Source organism: Furipterus horrens, unplaced genomic scaffold (genome assembly GCF_987537825.1).
Source record: "Furipterus horrens unplaced genomic scaffold, mFurHor1.1.pri manual_scaffold_1, whole genome shotgun sequence".
In the NCBI taxonomy this organism is placed as follows: Eukaryota; Metazoa; Chordata; class Mammalia; order Chiroptera; family Furipteridae; genus Furipterus; species Furipterus horrens.
Window position 1 is genome coordinate 154635223 of NW_028327171.1, and position 19230 is coordinate 154654452.

Below are 19230 nucleotides of genomic sequence, written 5' to 3' on the forward strand. Positions count from 1 at the left end.
TGATGTCATGTGGAGTTGAGACTTAATTTTCAACTTCCTGAAATAATTGCTTAGTACTGTATCATGTGCCCTACTCTTTCCTCTATCATATTTGCTTTTTGGTTGCAGAATATCCTTTAAAAGATTGTTGAAGCCACATGCTTTGAATCCTGGTATGTCCTAAAATGCCTTTATTTTGACTTCATATTTGAGTCATAATTTTTGGCCAGTACAAGAAGCTATTGCTTTATCGTAGTTGATAAGACGTCTGATGCCAAACTGATTTTCATTCCTTTGTACGCAGTTTGTTTTTCCTCCATGGTAACAATTACAATCTTTTCTTTATCCTTGGAACTGAGAAATTTTCATGGATTGGGTCTGCATGTTGTTTATCTGTTTCATTCATTTTCTTCACTTATTGGCTCATTTTAAATGATTATTTTTCAGCTATCAGAAATTTTCATTTATTTCTTTTAGTATTTTTTTTCCTTTTTTCCTCTTCTCAGTCCTCTTAATAAATAAATATAACTCCTCGATCTAGTCTATAGCCTCCAAATTATTTATCCTTCTTATCACCTTTTCTTTCTTTTTTTCTTTTTTCTTTTTTTTTTGTCTCTGGGAAAATTACTTAGATTCCGCTTATGATATAGTCTTTAAAAAAATTATTCATTGCCCTGGCCAGGTAGCTCACCTGGTTGGAGCATTGTCCCAGTGCCTCAATGTTGATAGTTTGATCCTCAGTCAGGGCACATACAAGAATCAACCAGTGAATGCATGAATGGTTGGAACAACAGATCAGTGTTGCTCTCTATCCCTCCCTCTGTCTCTTAAAAATAAAATTAATAAAAAATATTTAAAAATTATTCTGTTAAATGAAATTTTTGTTTTAATCCCATAGCCTCCCCCCAAAGGTCTCTGACTTTCTCTTTTATGCATATAGCTTTTAATTTAAACATAAAGGATATTACAATAGTCCTGCCTATTCTACCTCACTTCTTCTGTTTTGGAAATTTGGTCTCTTTTGGACATCAGTAACTGACTGAGGCTTTCTTTTGTCTGGATCATTCCTTCTTTGCCTGTGGCAGCTGTTGGAGCATGCCTAGGACAGGGGCTGACCACCCTGCCGATCTTGGCCTAGGCTAAGCAACTCTCCCACTAATTGCTCCAGCCTCTAAAGCAGGCCCTTCTCTCTTTGTTGTTATGGTGTCCTTTCATTGTTTTGTCCTAGGTCTGCAGCCATTATTTTTCTGACTTTTTGGTATACTGATGGCATTTAAAAAATTTTTACACTAATTTTCTTATCATGATTAAGAGAAAATGCCTTTTTTGTTATTTCATGGCATTATGAATTGAGAAAGAGTGGGCATATATGTTCATCTTGTCTTTTGATCCAGTTATCCCTCAGAGTTTTAATTACATTCTTATGCTATTATCTCCATCCTTCTTTTTTTTACATCCTTCAACATTCCAGTCTTCTCCTTTTCCTTCATTTTTATGCTATAAATATAGGATCCCAAATTTTAAGGAAAAAAGTGAACCTGTAGTACTTTCCAAAGAGACTTCCATTTTTCCTTTTTTGCTGTCCATAAGAAATAAGATATTTTGGTAAGGTTAAAAATATCAAACTGAAATCTGTCTTTATCCAACATAGAATTTTTACTTTTTATTAACAGTTTTTCAGAATGTTCCTATTGTTACAGAGACCATGCCAACATTTCCCATAACTCCAGGGAGCATTATTCTTGTAGAATACAATGAGAACTGCTGCCTCCCAGTGTGAGCAGTGCTGACCGTGAGGTTATATATTAACCAGGGATGTATTTTCAGAACTTCTTATTGACTGGTATATGGGGTTGACAGCATTCTGTTTTGTAATGTAATCCCCATATTATTGAAATGAATTTCATCAAAACATTTATGAATCATTAAGTTGTATTTTGTGTAGTTTTATAACCAGAAGTAGTTCAATTAATAAGCATTTTGGTATTCCAGTGGTTATATATTGATATCTCAATGTATTATGAATTTATAATTTTCTAATTACTAATGAGGTTGAGCACCTTATTTATTAGCCATCTAGATCGACTCTTCCAAAAGGCTTATTCACACTTTTGTTTATTTTTATATCACGGTATCTTGCATTGATCTTTTTGATTGTAAAAATAAATCCATAAAGCCAAAATACTTAACTGCCATACATAGTTTATTCTCTAGAATCATTATGCTGTTTGGCATATAGCTTTCTTCTGAACAAATTCTTGTCAAGAAATTTTAATTTTTTGAATTGCCTGATTAGAAAATTAGTATATAGCTAACTATCTCTAAGCTTCCTAAACAGTTCCAGATTTTGATAATGCTGCGTGCTTATTACCCAGATATTTTTTAAATGGTATCTATTTTATTGTTATTTATAGTTTTAAAGATTTTATTTATTTTTTTAGAGAGTAAGAGAGGGAGAAAGAGGAAGAGAAACATTGCTGTGAAAGAGAAACATCAATAGGTTGCCTCTCTCACACCCCCAGCTGGGGACTTGGCCCACAACCCAGGCATGTGCCCTGGCTGGGGAATTGAACCAGCAACTTTTACGTTCACTGGCTGGCTCACAACCCACTGAGCCACACCAGCCAGGCCTATTTCCCGGATATTTTAAAGCTATAACTGTGACGAGTTTCTCTAGTATTTCTTTTAGAATTCTAGTATAGTTTCCCTATGATCCTGAAGTATATTTTGAACATATTTCTTATCTCCCAGTACTTCTTTCTTTTCTTCTGCATTTGTTCCAGTTTCATTTTAAGTGAAGAAACTTATCTTCTTTACATAGGATATGCAGTAATTTTGTTGCTCTTACTGCTGTAATATTTTGTTAATCTAATGCTTGCTTAATAATTTTTTAAAGTATTGATGACACAATATTATATTAGCTTCAGGTATATAGCATAATGATTTGACATTTACATACCTTACCAAATGATCACCATGGTAACTCTAGTAACCATCTGTCATCCATAGAATTCCCTATGCTGTACTTTATATCCCTGTGATTTATTTTTTAATAACTGGAAGTTTGTACCTCTTAGTCCGCTTCACCTTTTCACCTATCCTCCCACTACCACCACCACCCCGTCCATCCAGCAGTTTGATCTCTGTGTCTGTGAGTCTGTTTCTGTTTGATTTTTAGAATCCACATGATGGTATTGTTTTTCTTTGTCTGACTTATATCACTTAGCATAATACTCTCTAGATCCACCCATGTTGTCACAAATGGCAAAATTTTACAGCTGATTAATATTCCACTATATTCATATACACACACTGCTTATCTATTTATTGATCGATGGACACTTAAGTTGCTTCCATATCTTGGCTATTGTAAATAATGCTGTAATGAACAAATGAACATAAGAGTGCATATATCTTTTCAAATTAGTGTTTTGACTTTCTTCGGATAAATACCCAGAAGTTGTATTGCTGGGTTGTATGGAAATTCTATTTTTAATAATCAAGGAACCTCCATACTCTTTTCCATGTTGAAATGCTCAACAGAATATTGGCAATGCAGATCCAGCAATACATTAAACAGATCATACACCACAATCAAGTGGGATTTATCCCAGGGATGCAAAAATGATATAACATTTGTAAATCAATAAATGTAATACATCAGAAACAATGAAAGACAAAAATTATATGATCCTATCAATACATGCTAAGAAAGCATTTGATAAAATCCAGCACCCATTTATAATAACATTCTGCAAAGTGGGAATAGAGGGAGCATACATCAACATAATAAAGGCCATATATGAGAAACCTACTGCCAACATCTTACTCAACGGGCAAAAACTAGAAGTGTTTCCCTCAAGATCAGAAACAAGGCAAGGGTGTCTGCTTTCAGCACTCTTGTTCAACATAGTACTGGAAATCCTAGCCACAATGATTAGATAAGAAATAGAAATAAAAGGTGTCCGAATTGGAAAGGAAGAAATAAAACTGTCATTATTCACAGGTAGCATGATAGCATACATCAAAAACCCTATAGCCTCCACCAAAAAAAGTACTCAACCTAATAATTGAATTCAGTGAATGAGCGGAATACAAAGTCCATGTTCAGAAGTGGATGGCATTCTTGTACACCAACAATGAATGATCAGTAAGAGAAACTAAGAAAAAATCCCATTTACTATAGCAACAAGAAAAATAAAGTACCTAGGAATAAATTTAACCAAGGCGGTAAAAGACCTATACTCGGAAAACTACAAACACTGGAGAAAGAAATTGTAAAAGATACGTGTAAATGGAAGCATATACCATGTTCTTGTTTGTGGATTGGAAGAATTAACATCACTAAAATGTCCATACTACCCAAAGCAATCTATTGATTCATTGCAATTCCTATTAAAATACCAATGGCATATTTCACAGATCAAGAACAAATATTCCCAAAATTTATATGGATCCAAATAAGACCCCAAATAGCCTCAGCAATCCTGAGAAAGAAAAACACAGTAGAAGGAATCACAATACCTGAGAGCAAACTATAGTACAAGGCCACTGAAATCAAGACAGTCTGATACTGGCATAAGAACAGACACAAAAATTGATAGAAAAGGATAGAGAGCTCAGAAATAAACCCATGTCTTTATGTTCAGTTAATATTTGACAAAGGGCGCATGAGCATACAATGGAGTAAAAACAGTCTCTTCAATAAATGGTGTTGGCAGAACTGGACTGGTACATGTCTAAAAAAGAAAAGAAAAGAAAGAAATTAGTTAGACCACCAACTTCCACCATACACCAGAACAAACTCAAAATGGATAGAGGTCTAAAATAAAAGTGGTGATACCATAAATGTCCTTGCGGAAAACAGGCAGTAAAATTTCAGACATCCCATGCAGCAATAGTTTTGCCAGTATATCTCCTAGGGCAAGGAAAATAAAGGAAAAAATAAACAAATGGGACTACATCAAATTAAAAAGCTTCTGCACAGTTAAAGACACCATTATCAAAATGAAAAGGGAACTGACTGTATGGGAGAACACATTTGCCAATGATACATTGGACAAGGGTTTAATCTCCAAAATATGAGGTCTGTCCAGAAGGTATCCAGCCATGTAATGTAAAAAGTAGAGACAATTATTGAAGATATGATACAAGAAACATTGTACATAGGAAAATGATGTCTTAGTCCCTTTCAATGTAGGTACCTTGGGACCTCACACAGTTCTTCCAGTCTCCATCAGCTGCCCTGTTATATTTTCCTGAATCTCATCAATGGTCTGAAATCTCTTCCCTTTCAAAGGTGATTTTAGTTTTGGGAAAAGCCAGAAGTTGCAGGGCACCAAATCTGGGTTGTAGGGGAGCTGAATTACCTGGGTGATTTGATGTTTTGCCAAAAAAATTCTGCACGAGACCTGATGCATGAGTGGGCACATTGTTGTGATGAAGCTACCAATCACCAGTTGCCTGTAGCTGTGGTTTTCTGAATCATCTAAATGGTTTCTGTGGAGGAATGTTCATGCTAACACAAAATTTGATGCAAATTCATTGCTCTACTCACTCAGACACTTTGAATGCCATGGATACACAGTACACATGCTCACTCAACAGCATCTACCGTCCCTGCTGAAGTCATTGTTCATGCATGAGCATCCTAGTCCGCTCTCCTTGGCTGCCAGGTTACATCAATGTCATGCAAACCATTCTCGTTATATTTACAATGGCTGAACTTTTTCTGGACAGACCTCGTTGTATATAAAGAACTCCTTTGACTCAACACCAATAAAAAAAAAAATCCAATTAAAAAATGGACAAATTATCTGAATAGACACTTCTCCAAGGAGGAAATAGAGATGGCCTATAGACATATGAAAGAATACTCAATATCACTCTCCATCAGAGAGATGCAATGTGATATCACCTCACACTCATCAGAGTGGTTACTATTAACAAATCAACAAACAACAAGGGCGGGCAGGGATGTGGAGAAACGGGAACCCTACTGCACTGTTGGTGTGAATGCAGGCTGGTGCAGCCACTATGGAAAACAGTATGGAATTACCTCAAAAAATTAAAAATGGAACTGCCTCATGACCCAGCAATTCCACTGCTGAGAATATTCCCTAAGAATTTTGAAATACCAATTCAAAAGAACTTATACACCCCTATGTTCATAGCAGTGCTATTTACAATAGTCAAGTGTTAGAAACAGCCCAGATCCATTAGTAGATGAGTGGATTAAAAAACTGTGGTACATTTACACAATAGAATACCACAGCAGAAAGAAGGAATTCCTCTCTTGTGTGACAGCATGGATGGAACTGGAGACTTGTGCTAAGTGAAATAAGCTAGTAGGTGAAAGACAAATGCCATATGACCTCACTTATTACTGGAATCTAATGAAGAAAAGAATATAACGAGAAAAATAAAACCAGAGGCATGGAAACATAGAACAGACTGATTGCTGGCTGTCAGGGGGATTGTGAAAGGAAGGGGAAGCAGTTAGTCGAAGAACAGGTATGAATGACCCTTGGACACTTGACAGTGGAGAGGGGTGGGCTGGGTGGAGGAGGTCAAAGGGGAAAAAATTGGGACAACTGTAAATGAATGAACAATAAAAAGGTAATATAATCATTAGCCAAATTTGGTTTAGTGTATAAAGGCAGCAGTAATATAAGCTAATACAAGTTTGTTACAAGACCATTAGTTTTTGGTCTAGCTCTGAGGATTGTAGCTTAAAAAGCCTAACCTTGTTTGTCTATGGCTGTCCTTAAGGTTTGTATATATCTTCTTGTCTGCATAATTCCTTTATTTTTCAGGTCAAAATTTCTCTGTTTGGTTTATTAACTGTTCTTTCTGTGTCCCCTGCCAAGGCTTGAGCTCGTAAGGAACTGGAGCTGTCATTCATTTCATTTCCATTGCTGTGTCTGGAAATGACTGAAGCCTTTCACTATCCTCCTCATCTTCTCTTGAATGGACATACTTGTATCCATTCCTGTTAAAGTGCCACACATAACTGAAAGTGAATATGTCCCAGGGAACTTGAAGAAGAGATGTATGCTCATTGGTCCCCCTCTTCTATTTTGAATGCTAATATCAATACCACATAAGATTACCTCGGCTTTGGGGCAGCTTTTTCTCACTCATGGTTCCCTCATTCTCTTTTGAACCTAAAGTACCTAAATCTTCTCTCCAATATCCTGCTGAGATAACCTAAATACAAGACCCAACATTTATCCCTACTGTTATATCTCATAGAGGTAGCTCATCACTGCAGTTTAGCAGTGTTACTCATATTTTAATTTTGTCATCTGGTAAATTCAATATTCTTAGTCATTGAAGAATTTGAGCATGCCTTATATATTATTCTTTACATTATGGCTATAGTTTTTGGTTAGGGTTGGGTCAATATTAGACATTACAATTTCTGTAGGGTGAAACATTTCATTCAGCTATTTACAGATTGTGAGTCAGCAGTTGCCTTTTTGCTGGCCTCATTTTTATGCTGCTTATAATGTCAGGGGGGCCTCTGACATCATACATGCCTCACCGGAGTCTAGACACACTGCATTTCCGTGGTTACACTGCCAGATAGAAATTAGACCAGTGTAACATCACTTTTCTTTGGTGTGCCCCTTTTTAGTTCTCACAGATTGTCTCTTGGATAAAATCCTTTAAAGAATCTCACCTAAGATCTATGTCTAGCTCTTTAGTTTCTAACATGAACAGAGTCTACTTTCTGCTTTCCAAAAACAGAAATAGCATTTTTCTACTTCCAGTTTTCTTGGTACCTCTTCCATTCTCTGTACTTCTCCAGGGAGCCCCCCAAATGATACAGCAGCCTATTTGCAAGTTTTCTCAGGTCCCTAGAATGTGATCATTCAGATCAGGCAAGTTGAGGTCATTGGGCGAAGCATGAAACCTAATTTTTCAGTCTCTTGGCTACATAAGTACTCATTGCTTTTTTTGTTTGCAAGTGTGAAGAAATCATATCATTGTGTGATTCTGGTCTTTGCCTGGGTCCTGCAGCTCTTTAAAATTGTTATGAGAACTACAAGAAAATGGATAGACAACCTTAATAGGTTTATAACTTGTCATTATTGCACTATCCCTCTTCTGTTCACCATTGGCTGTGGTATTTTGGGACTGTTTCAAAGAGGAGGGATAGGCAATTGTCTCGCCCTCATTCTTCATTGCTTGGGTGTTAGCAATTATCTGTAATGTCTCCTGTCTTTGAGAAATCAGAGAGTGAAAACATCACAATTGCCTATGAAAATTTCGTTTGCTCCTTAGTACTGTTTTCTTTTGCAAATGTATAAATTCTTTGCAACCTCTTTTCATTAACTTTAGTATTGTTATTCCATCACTTGCATCTTACTGTACTTTGGCTTGATCTGATTCATATTTTGCTGCCTCAGCTAGATGATGAGTCTAATTGTCAGTGCCCTGCCTTATGCCTGTATCCCCTTATCACCCTGCTGAGCACATGGACAGAGCAGTACTCAAAAATGCTCATCTAATTTCATCAATTCTGGACAAAGTCATCATGATAAATATTGTGAAATTAAGTATGGTATACTCAGAGTGATGGAATGTAATTACAATAATATAATTATGTATCTTTCTTTGAGTAGTAAGGCTCCTCCTCTTTGTGGTAAAGAATTAATAAGTACTTTGCCAATGATGTTTCTCTATTTTTTTTTCCAATTCTCTTTGTTCACTGAGTTTTTGCTTCTTTTTCTAACATATTGGTTATTTCATGGTATTATACTCTTGACATTTAAAAATTTTTGATTCTTGGCATTATTTTTTTTCACTGTTGCATGGTAACATTTTTGTTCCTTGCCACCATCTGCTTATTTTAAGGTGTGTAATTTTTCAATGGCATAGGCTACTTTCGTGTCTTTAAATGTCTTAAATGCTAATATAGGATCTTTATGTGTAGCTTTTTTTTCTTCATAGACCTCATTTCTTTAATGAGCACTTGATAAATGCAACAATGAGTTACTTTATCCAGCTGATGATATTTTAAGTGTATTTTACATCTCAGCATACCACATGTACTAAAAAAATAGATTCTCATAAAATCATCCCATTGTGTTACATTAGTAAGTGCATTTTTTATAAGTGAGGAAAATGGTGTTCAGTGACATGGTAACTTGTCCAAGGTCATTTAGGTTTTGATTCTAGTCCCACTTACTTCACAAGTCTGAAGCTTCTACTTCTAGTCATACTTGAGGAAACTCGTCCATGCAGCATTGTGTCCACCTGAGCCTTGGGTAACATGGAAATGGGAGATGGAGAATTCAACTGCTAGAGCAGGCTTGAGGAGTCTTCAGAAAGGGGAAATGCAGAAACTCATCAGACCCATTGCCTGTTTCTGCTTATTAATATGGCAAGAATAAATTCATATTCAATTACATAAGCCTCTTCTGTGCATTTGTAGATGTCTTCTTGTGTGTATACCTTTTTGAAAACTGGTCATTATAGCAATATAGAGTGTTTATTATTTTTTTAAATGATAAGATAATCATATTACTTACTGGTTATCTGATTACAAGATTCTTCAGTTTAACAAGCTTCTAATAACTCTATTGTCCTTAGTAAAATTTTAATTTAAGAGCCCTCCTCCCCAACCCTTTCCATCATTTTTGACTATGTTGTTTAAATATTTTCTTAGAATTTATTATCGTTACTTTTAAATTTATTTTTTAGTATTTGGTAGTACCTGCTAAACTTTTGGTCTAGATGCTGCCTTCTAAAAATTGAATATATGTAAGGAATTTTGATCATTGTGTGTAGAAGTCTGTAGTACTTCCTAGGAACTGTCTGCAAATCCTCAGCTCCTGTCTTTTTACAGAGGAGCCCTCGAGAAAGTGTTAACCCTTTGTCTGCTTGATTGCAGGAGGAATGCCAGCTCCTGAGCAGGCCTCATTGGTGGAGGAGGGGCAACCACAGATCCGCCAGGAAGCTGCCTCCACTGGCCCAGGCATGGAAACCGAGACCACAGCCACCACTATTCTAGCTTCTGTGAAGGAGCAGGTACATTCTCTTATTGGAATTTGCAACTAATTATTTCTTCAGTGCCTTTAAAAATTAATCTTGGATGTGTTTTAAATTTGCTTAACGTCCTTGACGCCTTCACGTTTTCTAATTATAAGGTGTTTACATCCCTGAGTACACTGGGATGACTGGCATGTAGAGCTGCTCCAGGTGCCAGTCAGAATCGGAACATGCAGGATACTTGTACGTCTGCAAGTAAGGACAATATTGATGGTGATCGGTGTCTCTGTCTCTCATTGCAGAGTGTGTGCATGCACGCAAAGCTTTGTAAAGCATAGTTAACATCGCTGGCTTTTCTATCAGGAGGTATTAGATGTGATAAAGACTATATTTGTTGTGTTTGTCTGAATCAAAGTATATTCATTTCGTGAACTAGTGTTCTAATACTTGTCAAACTGTGCCAGTTGGCTTCAACGTCATCTTTATGTTGATTTTCTTAAAGCCCTGAATACTATTTATCCTTCAGACCCAAGGAAGCCCTTTCAGATTAGATCTTAGCGGTTAGATCTTATCTGTTGTGCTTAGAGAATTGGAATTCCTAAATTTAATTTCTTAGTTTTAAAAGTTTAATAAGGTGAATGTAAATTTAAAGCTACAGGGATAGATTTCTTTTCCAAAACAGTACAAAAATATATGCCCTCTGTGAGGGTTATTGTGTTAGATATAATCTAATTATTAATTTAAAAAATTTTATTAAAACCTTGGGTCATTTTTTCTCAAGAGATATAAACTTACCTGTATATTTGCTGGAATATTCTTTTTAAAATTGATATCAGCAGTGTAAATGACTAATGATGACAAAGGGTAAAAGAATATTTAATACCTCATTATTTTACTGTTTGCTGTAACTAAGAGCTAGGTGTGTGGTAGAAAAGAATTAGAACTATGGCATGTCTAACATTAGAGCTGTATTTTCAAGAAAACTGATTTCACAACTTATTCTAATATCAAGATATCAAAATATTTTCCATTCCTCCCTGAAATTAGTTTTTAAACATTCTACAATGTAAGAATTTGAGGAGACAGATAGAAAATTATAGTCAGTATTATTTTTATTTTTCGCCAAATCATAGATTATCTAAGCTTCTGTCACTTTTAGGAGGAAAAAACGATTTATTTATAGTACTTTGTGATTGTCAAGATTTGACCCAAGGAGCTGTAAAATGAAAAGGCTGTGATTTATTGGGGGCTCATAAAGTATATTGCTTTTTTTGTGAAACATGGTGGTAAATTTATCGAAAGGCCCAGAACTGACTTAGAACTAGAAACTGTTTTCATAAACATAGCAACAGGAACTTTAGTATCTTGACCAGATACCCTGAATGTTGAAGAAAATTGGAAACCTGTCATGACTTTGGGACTCGAATATCTTAGTGGCTTCATATGACTTCAAAATTTTATCTTTTGTCAATAAATAGTATTCTGAATGGATATGGACTAGGAGATAACAAGAAGGGTTCCAGTTTCTTAAGACAGCCAAAAAGTAGGGATATTTATCATTTATTACAAGAATTATATCTCCCAGATTTCTTTATTATTTTTTAAAATTTATTTGTTTGTTTATTTTATTTTTAGAGAGAGGGGAAAGGAAAGGAAGAGAAACATCACTGTGTGGTTGCATCTCACTTGCGCCCCCAACTGGGGACCTGACGTGCAACCTAGTCATGTGCCCTGACTGGAAATCGAACCAGCGACACTTGGCTCTCAGGCCAACGCTCAGTCCACTGAGCCACAGCAGCCAGGGCTATTTTCTTTTTTTTTGTAGTAGGAGGATATATTCTACTCTTTGCTTCTATCCTGTTCTAAGAATTTAAGTTCATTAATATACATTTACAGTTTTCATTCTTAATTTCTTTTAAAGTTACTTGTCAGTGCTTAGTCAGTATTTCAGTCATTCAACCCAAGAGACTGTATCTATCTCTTGTTCCAAGATACTCACCTAACTTTAAGTAGCTAATGCTAGGTTGCATAAGATTTTTGTGGCACCAGGCAAGATACTCTAATTTTAGTCTGTTGTCTTAATTTCTTAGGATTTTTCTAAACTATGTCACTCCCTATCATCTGCCCAATGAGACAGAACACAGGAAAGTTAGAAACTTAGGAATAAGAAAGCCATTTACTACTTGTCTTATATATTTGATTTTGAAATATTAGAATGTGACATTCTTAGTTGTGTTAGACTCAAGTGGAATAGTTAATATTATATTATGTCCTTGATCATGTTTTGTGTCAACAGAGCCATATTCTTGGATGAGGAGCATACTGATTTAAAACTATGCCATACTACTGTGCAGTGCTCATAGCCATGGATTGGTGGTATTAGCTCCACTGATCTCAAAGAACAGACCTTGTTTGGTGGCAGCTGTATCTCAGGAAGGATGTTTCATTAGGGTACAGAAGGAAGAGAGCCCTTTCAATGCAACTGGGTGGATGGTCTGGATTCCTGTTCTGGCCTCACTACTTACTGTGTGATATTGGGAAGATTTCTTAACTTCTCTATGCCTTAGTTCCTCTTCTGTAAAATGAGGATAATAATAGTTATTGAGGACATTACATTAACCTATGTAAAATACAATAGTGCTCATAGTAAGAGCTAACATTACCATTGTCATCATCACTTCTATATAAGAAAAAGCTCTTCTTAGGAAGAACTGATGGTTCTATTTTTAAGTATATGTATAGGGGTTCAGCGAGCCTTCTTTTAGACGTTGATCTGAAGTCAAGAAGACATTCTCAATATTGAGCCATATTTATGCTGTAACAGTATTTCACTTCTGCATGCAATTAAACTGTCAAAACTTCACCATGGTGGTCTCACAGAACAGTTTTAGGTATATATTATAAGAAATAGAGCATGTGAAAATAATTATTTTAACATGCTCATTTTGTGCAATCCCAAACATAACATCAAGGCAATTGGCTAAAGAATTAGAAAGTGGTATCTTTTAACACACATCTAAATTTTGAGAGGAAAGGTGTGAGTTCTTGAATAAATCCCATTCAAGCTACTAAAGTAATGGATGCATAGTTCCCCTGGACAATTTATGGAAAGTAGGTGAGAAGGAAATGACAAGCAACCAGAGCAGTTTGTTAACAAATCATTAGTCTTTTACTATCTGAAATTGATTTTAGGGTGTCATAAAAACAATTCAGTTTTCCTCTATAGGGCCACACTTTTTTAGGATCTAGAAGGCAGAAGCTGTTCCTCATTCCTTGACAAAAATGATGATCTTCACATTCCCTCTCTTTTTTAATGTGATAAACTTCCATATTTATGTCAGTCACATAGGTGCATACCTGTGTAATTATTTTGTTTTAAAGTCCTTACTCTTGGGCGTATAGCAAGAAGGAGGCTACTTCTGTTCAACTGCTACCTCTTTCCTGAAGCCATGTTCACCCTGCCTGAAGTCAAATCTCTTGACCTCCTTTAGCACTTTACGTATAACGCTGCTGTGACTCATCAAATGCTTCTTTGGAGCTACCTAAGGACAGAGCCATGTTTTATACATTTGCTTGACACACGTTACCAGCTGCTCCTCCCCAGTCCCTTTAATACATTAGGCCTACACTAAATGATTGTTCAAGAAGGGAGTGGATGAATAATACTGGCTATCAGATTAATTTGTCTCCAACCGGCCGCTTTTTGAAGATTATGAGACCTGTGGCCACGTTTACAGAAACATTACTAAGCAAGAGAATCTCAAGACAGAACCTAGGAAACTAACCCAGCTATATATTTTTGTCCCTAAGACAATTTGAATTTCATATATCCATACTGATCTAGGAATTAAATCTAATCTGCGTGAAGCAAACTAAATTTTATTTCATATTGATGGTCAAAAAATGGCATAAGGTTAGAAATTTCATGTCTCATCTGTCTAACATAGCGGAAAATTAGGATGTGGTTATCTTGGTGATGTCAAAGAATATCTACCAGTATCTTCTATACTGGGTAATATAGAAAACCATTGAAGAAATGTCTCTCAGTTAAGGATCATGCTTTGAGAGAAGTAAAAAGTCAACCCATGGGAATAATGAAGAAATGTGATCCTTGGACTTGAATCTGAAATTACAGGAAGTGTCAAGTGAACTTTAAGCTACCAGTTGGCTATAATCAGGATCATTATTTGGCAGGTTCTACTGTTCAGCTCAACTCCTAATAAGAGTCCGGGAGTTCAAAATGAATACAGATTTTGGAAACAAGGAATTTTTTTGTATTCTGATTGTTTTCAAATATCTGGGAAATTTAAGAATGGTCTAGTGCCTAGCTTAATAATATCTTATACACAGTAAGATAACAATCTATGGCCAAATGTGTTATCTTCAAAGCTCCCTTTCTCTTCAGAAAACCTAGACTAAAATACTAGATTCACTCTTGAAATGGACTGGACATCTTTGCATGCAGAGGAACTGGAATTTGATAAGACACTGGCTGCTCATCCAGAACTTTGCTCCCACTTCTGCAACTTAGATGTGTCAGCATGCTGACTTCACAGGCTCAGAGGAAGCAGTGAATCAAGGACCATGTACAGGCTATTATTATCAATTGGCAGAGTAAACTTTACTTTTATAATTGATAGGATAGGATTCTGGATTTTAGAAACACACTTTAAAAAGGCAAAAGATTTATACGATCTGAAGAGAAACCAGAGTACAGAAACACTTTAAAAGACCATATAGCTAATTATGGATAGGGTTAACAAGTATATTTCTTAGCTCTATGTAATATGTAAGTTGATTTACATTCTGTAAAATCACACATGTACTACTTATTATATGCTTTTATCTTCTGTCATGATGTTGCTTGAATAATTGAGATCTCTGTTTGAACTTGGCCCTACTCAGGCACTCTAACTTCCATTCCATTGTTCACCCACAAACCGCACTTCTTATTTTCAGTTTATGATTTGAGAACTTTGGAATCCAGATTTAAGGTTGCAGCCATTCTAGATAGCATGAAATGGTAAACAAAGAATAGATTTGGTAAAACATAATAATTCTATCTGTAATAATTCCTCTTACTCTGGTGAAGTCCTAAATTAGATACTGTGTGCACTTCTTTTGTTATCTTTGAGTGAAAATTGCAATGTTCTTCACTTGTGAGGCTCTCAAAGAGAGCACTATCTTTCAGTATAATATTTTCCAACTTTTGTGAAAATTATAATTCTACCTTCAGTAATAACTTAAGTGATATTTAAATTTCAAAGAGTGAAATGAGAGTCATCAGAGATTCTTACTTTTTGAAGATAAAATAAGGAAATTTGGAGCCCAACTGTGCCCATATTGATATTACTTCATTTTTACATGGATATATTAGCCTCAATAATTACACACCCTTCCTGTATGGCAGCATGCCCAGAACTGAACAAATTCCAGTACAATTATTTACTTTATTCCTATGAAACTGAAACAACTCAACTGTTGTGCACCTGCCTTTGCAACTTCCTTTTATTTGACCCCTAAGTTTATTTACAATGAAATAGTTCTCTGACACACCCCAACCACACATGCAGAAGGCAGAATTTTTATTTCAATTCTAAACAAGTGTAGTTTGTATAATGCCTTAAACTTCACATTTTTTTCTATTAGTAATTTAGTAATTTTTAAATTGGCAACTGAATTATCCTGGTAATTGTAATTATTGTGTAATGTATAGTGGAGTCTTCTTTGCCTGAACTGCATCATCACACACAAGTGGTAGAGTTCTTATGACACTGTTTGGCCAAGATTCAAGAATTCTGAACTCTGATGCTTGGTTCTCAGGAAATGAGTTGTCCTAAGTTGCATGTACTATGGTAACAATGTAATATTTCTTTTCCATGTGTTAATGATGTAGGTGTCTCTATGATTAAAGAATACAATACAGTGTGGCCAACAGGTTTATTCAGTATTTGAATGTTCAAAAAAAAAATTCCCTCAGCAGCATAAAAAAGTAGATTGCCAAGTTAGCTAACAACAATTATAGCTTACGTATATTTTGACATCTGCCCATGTTTTCTGAGAGACTGATAAATGATTGTTTGGATCTGTTAGAAAAGTTCACCAATCTTACATATCCTAGTAATACATTTTGAATAACTGAGTATTCTATTTGATTCAATTAGAGACATTTTTTAGGTGCATTGACAAATTCCAGGAATTAGAACAGATGCTATCTGGCTTTTCGCACATAGCTAGATCATATATACAAGATGTGGAATACATAGTAGGTGTCCCAAAATATTTATTGGGCTAATGAACTTAGAATGTAAAAGTGCTCACTAGTCCTCTGTAGTTAACTCATTCTTGCTTTTAACGAAATAAAATATATTGATTGACAGCTTCCTGTGAGCAAAGCTCAGGAAAGGGAAGGTGTAGGGAAGGGGAGTGGTAAGGAAACATACAAAGATGATGTGCTTCATATAGTTTCTACCCTCAGAAGAACGCAGAGGCACAAACCATATTGTATACTTTTATGTACAGTAATTGACACATTATGAATATTCACTAATTGGAACTACAAAATCCAAAACCTTGTACTTTTACCCCTTTTCAAATTTAAGCAGGCTATAGAAATATATGTATTATATCAGTTTTATTTTGATTTGTTAACTTAGGGAATCTTAAGTTAAATTTATCACTGAATGAACATTACATTTCTTATACATTTGAAAGCAATAGAATATTTTTTATTAATACTTAAAGCCAACCCAGATTATGCATGTTTAAAATAATTTCCTTTTCTGTTCACAGTTCCTATTTGGAATTAAATTATGAATATATAGAATAATTTTTCCCTGTAGATGCAGAGTTTATGCTATTAAATTTGAAATGAGTGACTGCTGAGTTGGTGAGATTAAATAGATGACAGATCATTCAACACTGAATTCTCTGCACTGTGTGATAATTTTTCTTTATAGAATTACCTCTGGAGAGAAAAATATTTCAGAAACATATTTTCCCCCTCAGGTACAACCCTGAAGTTATTCCATCGTTATAGCAAAACAGTATCTTCCTCTTTTAAGTGTTCTCAATTTCTAAATTGCCATTTTTGTTACTTCTGCATAAAGGGTTCATATGGCCTTACTGCATCTGTTTATATTTTATGAATGTATTGTTTCCAAAGTGATTAGATCTGTAAAGTAATTTAGGTTATGATTATTTTGTTTTAGATATTCCTAAGACAAGTCTTTTAAAATGTATAGTTCTTTTCAAGTAGTTCAAGGACAAATATATGCTTTATCTTCAAGAACTGTGAGGTTTTATGCACTTAAACCTTAATAATACAGGGTTTACAAATAATAGAAACAGTCTGCAAGCAAACTCAAAAAGCACATATTTGAAACTTGAAGACAAATGCATGTTATATAATTAAATTCTATTTAAATCATATTTCCAGTATGATTTTGGCTATCATAAATTGGAAGATAGTTTTCTTAGAATTGAAATCTCTTAGCTCTTGAAGGAAAATTTAGTCTTCTTTTAAAATTTGGAATTCAGGGCATTTCAATATATAGGCTTTAATTTGTAAGCTTTTAAATTTTTAGACTTTTACATATGAAAATTTCTATAAAGCAGCATGACATTAAAAATGTATTAGTCATGTGGTATCACCTACCCTAATAGGCATGTATTTGATTTGTAAGTCTTCCTAAAATCATTCCTAAAATATAAATCAAGATAAAGGTCCTTAGCCACTGCATATAAGGGAAGTAATTCTTACTATTTCCCTTATATTTAGCCTTTCTTTATTCTGTTATTCCTGTAGAAACTGATTTTCATCATAAATTTGATGTGAACTATTATTTCGCCCCTTTGCAAAATATTTTTATAAATGTTTTGTTTTTTAAAAGAAAGAGTAAGCCTGGTTAAGTGTGTACTAAATCAGCACCTCTATTTTCTATTCACGACCTTAGCTACCTCGTGTTTCTTGATTTAAAGCTATAACTTTTGGAAGTGGGAGAGTGCTGGAGTTTTCCCATTGCACCGTTTTCTCATTGTTTCTTAATGAAGTGAATCTTGTTTTTGTTTAATGTACACTGTTAACAGCAGGATCTTGATTTTTCAGTTACCAAAGTATAATGGAAAAGAGAATTTTTGTTAAAGTACTTTGTGGATATCCTTTAGAAAGATTTCAGAGTAGCTAGAACAGAACCAGTACTTAAATATAATGTTAAAAGTTTTTCTGAGCTGAAAATAAATACCTGAATATAGAGATTTGAAGGGGTCATCACATTCCAAACATCACCTATGGAAAAGACAAAGTTTTTTCTAGCAATAACCTTGACAAATCTTTAAATTTACAAGGAAAAAGGGGAGGAAAAAACTACAAAAATTCAGATAAAAGAAGTGCTTTATCTGTAGAAGGTAAAATCCGACTGACATTTAGCTTTGATGAAACAGTAGCTATCAGATCATAAAACTATGTGTTTAGAGTGTTGAAGGAAAAATTCTTATAATTGAAGAGTTTTATACCTAGCTACATTGTCTTTAATATGTGAACAATTAAAAAGATATTCTCAGATATTCAGAGGCTCATGAAGTATGTCCCATCTTGTACCCTGATACTATTTTTGATAATAGAAGATGTGTTCTCTTCAGAGAGTAATCAAGTTTAATTTGAGATTCAAGAGTAAGAAATTCATGTTGTAAAATAACTAGTACATTTTTTTCTTACTCAATTAATAATCCAAAGCAAGAATCAAGGATTATTGCGTGCTATCAGCATTTCTTCTCCTGCTTCTTTTGGTCTGCAAGCTACGTACTACTTCAAGTATTTCAGGTGGATATGTTACTCTGTTTGATGATTTTCACTATTTGCCATTATTACTATTCTGATTTATTCTTGATAATAGTAGCTAAACTTCTTAGTCTTTTAAACACTCCAGAAGGAGAAAATAGTCAATCAAAGCAGAGTCTTACAGTAATATAGTGGCATTTTTCATTGTCCCAGCACTTAAGATGTTTTACAGCCTGTAAACTGACTTTGAATGACTTACGTCTGGTTTATTGCCTTTTTAAATTGCAAAGGCAAAAAATATGCAGTTTCAGCTGGAACAAATTCTTATACATGTCACCATCTTTCTTGGACAAATGAATATTGTTTTAATTGTTCTTAAAATATCAGTGTTCATAATATGATCTTAGTTTGGTGAAGTTATGTACTCATTTAGAAAAATTCTTGTAAGGAAACTTCCAAAGGTGCTCTGGACT

At 34.8% G+C, this 19230-nt stretch overlaps 1 protein-coding gene across 6 annotated transcripts in view; it reads left to right on the forward strand.

Annotated features, from left to right (window-relative positions):
* PKP4 (plakophilin 4) overlaps positions 1–19230 on the forward strand; it is a 251341-nt gene that overhangs the window by 75328 nt on the left and 156783 nt on the right. For 5 of the 6 annotated variants that reach the window (XM_090280118.1, XM_090280126.1, XM_090280122.1 and 2 more), the window contains one exon: positions 9881–10017. In XM_090280118.1, coding sequence (XP_090136244.1) covers positions 9881–10017 — 137 coding nt within the window. Of the gene's footprint in view, positions 1–9880; positions 10018–10163; positions 10234–19230 lie in introns of those variants that run through there. The other variant, XM_090280132.1, reaches the window with a different exon arrangement.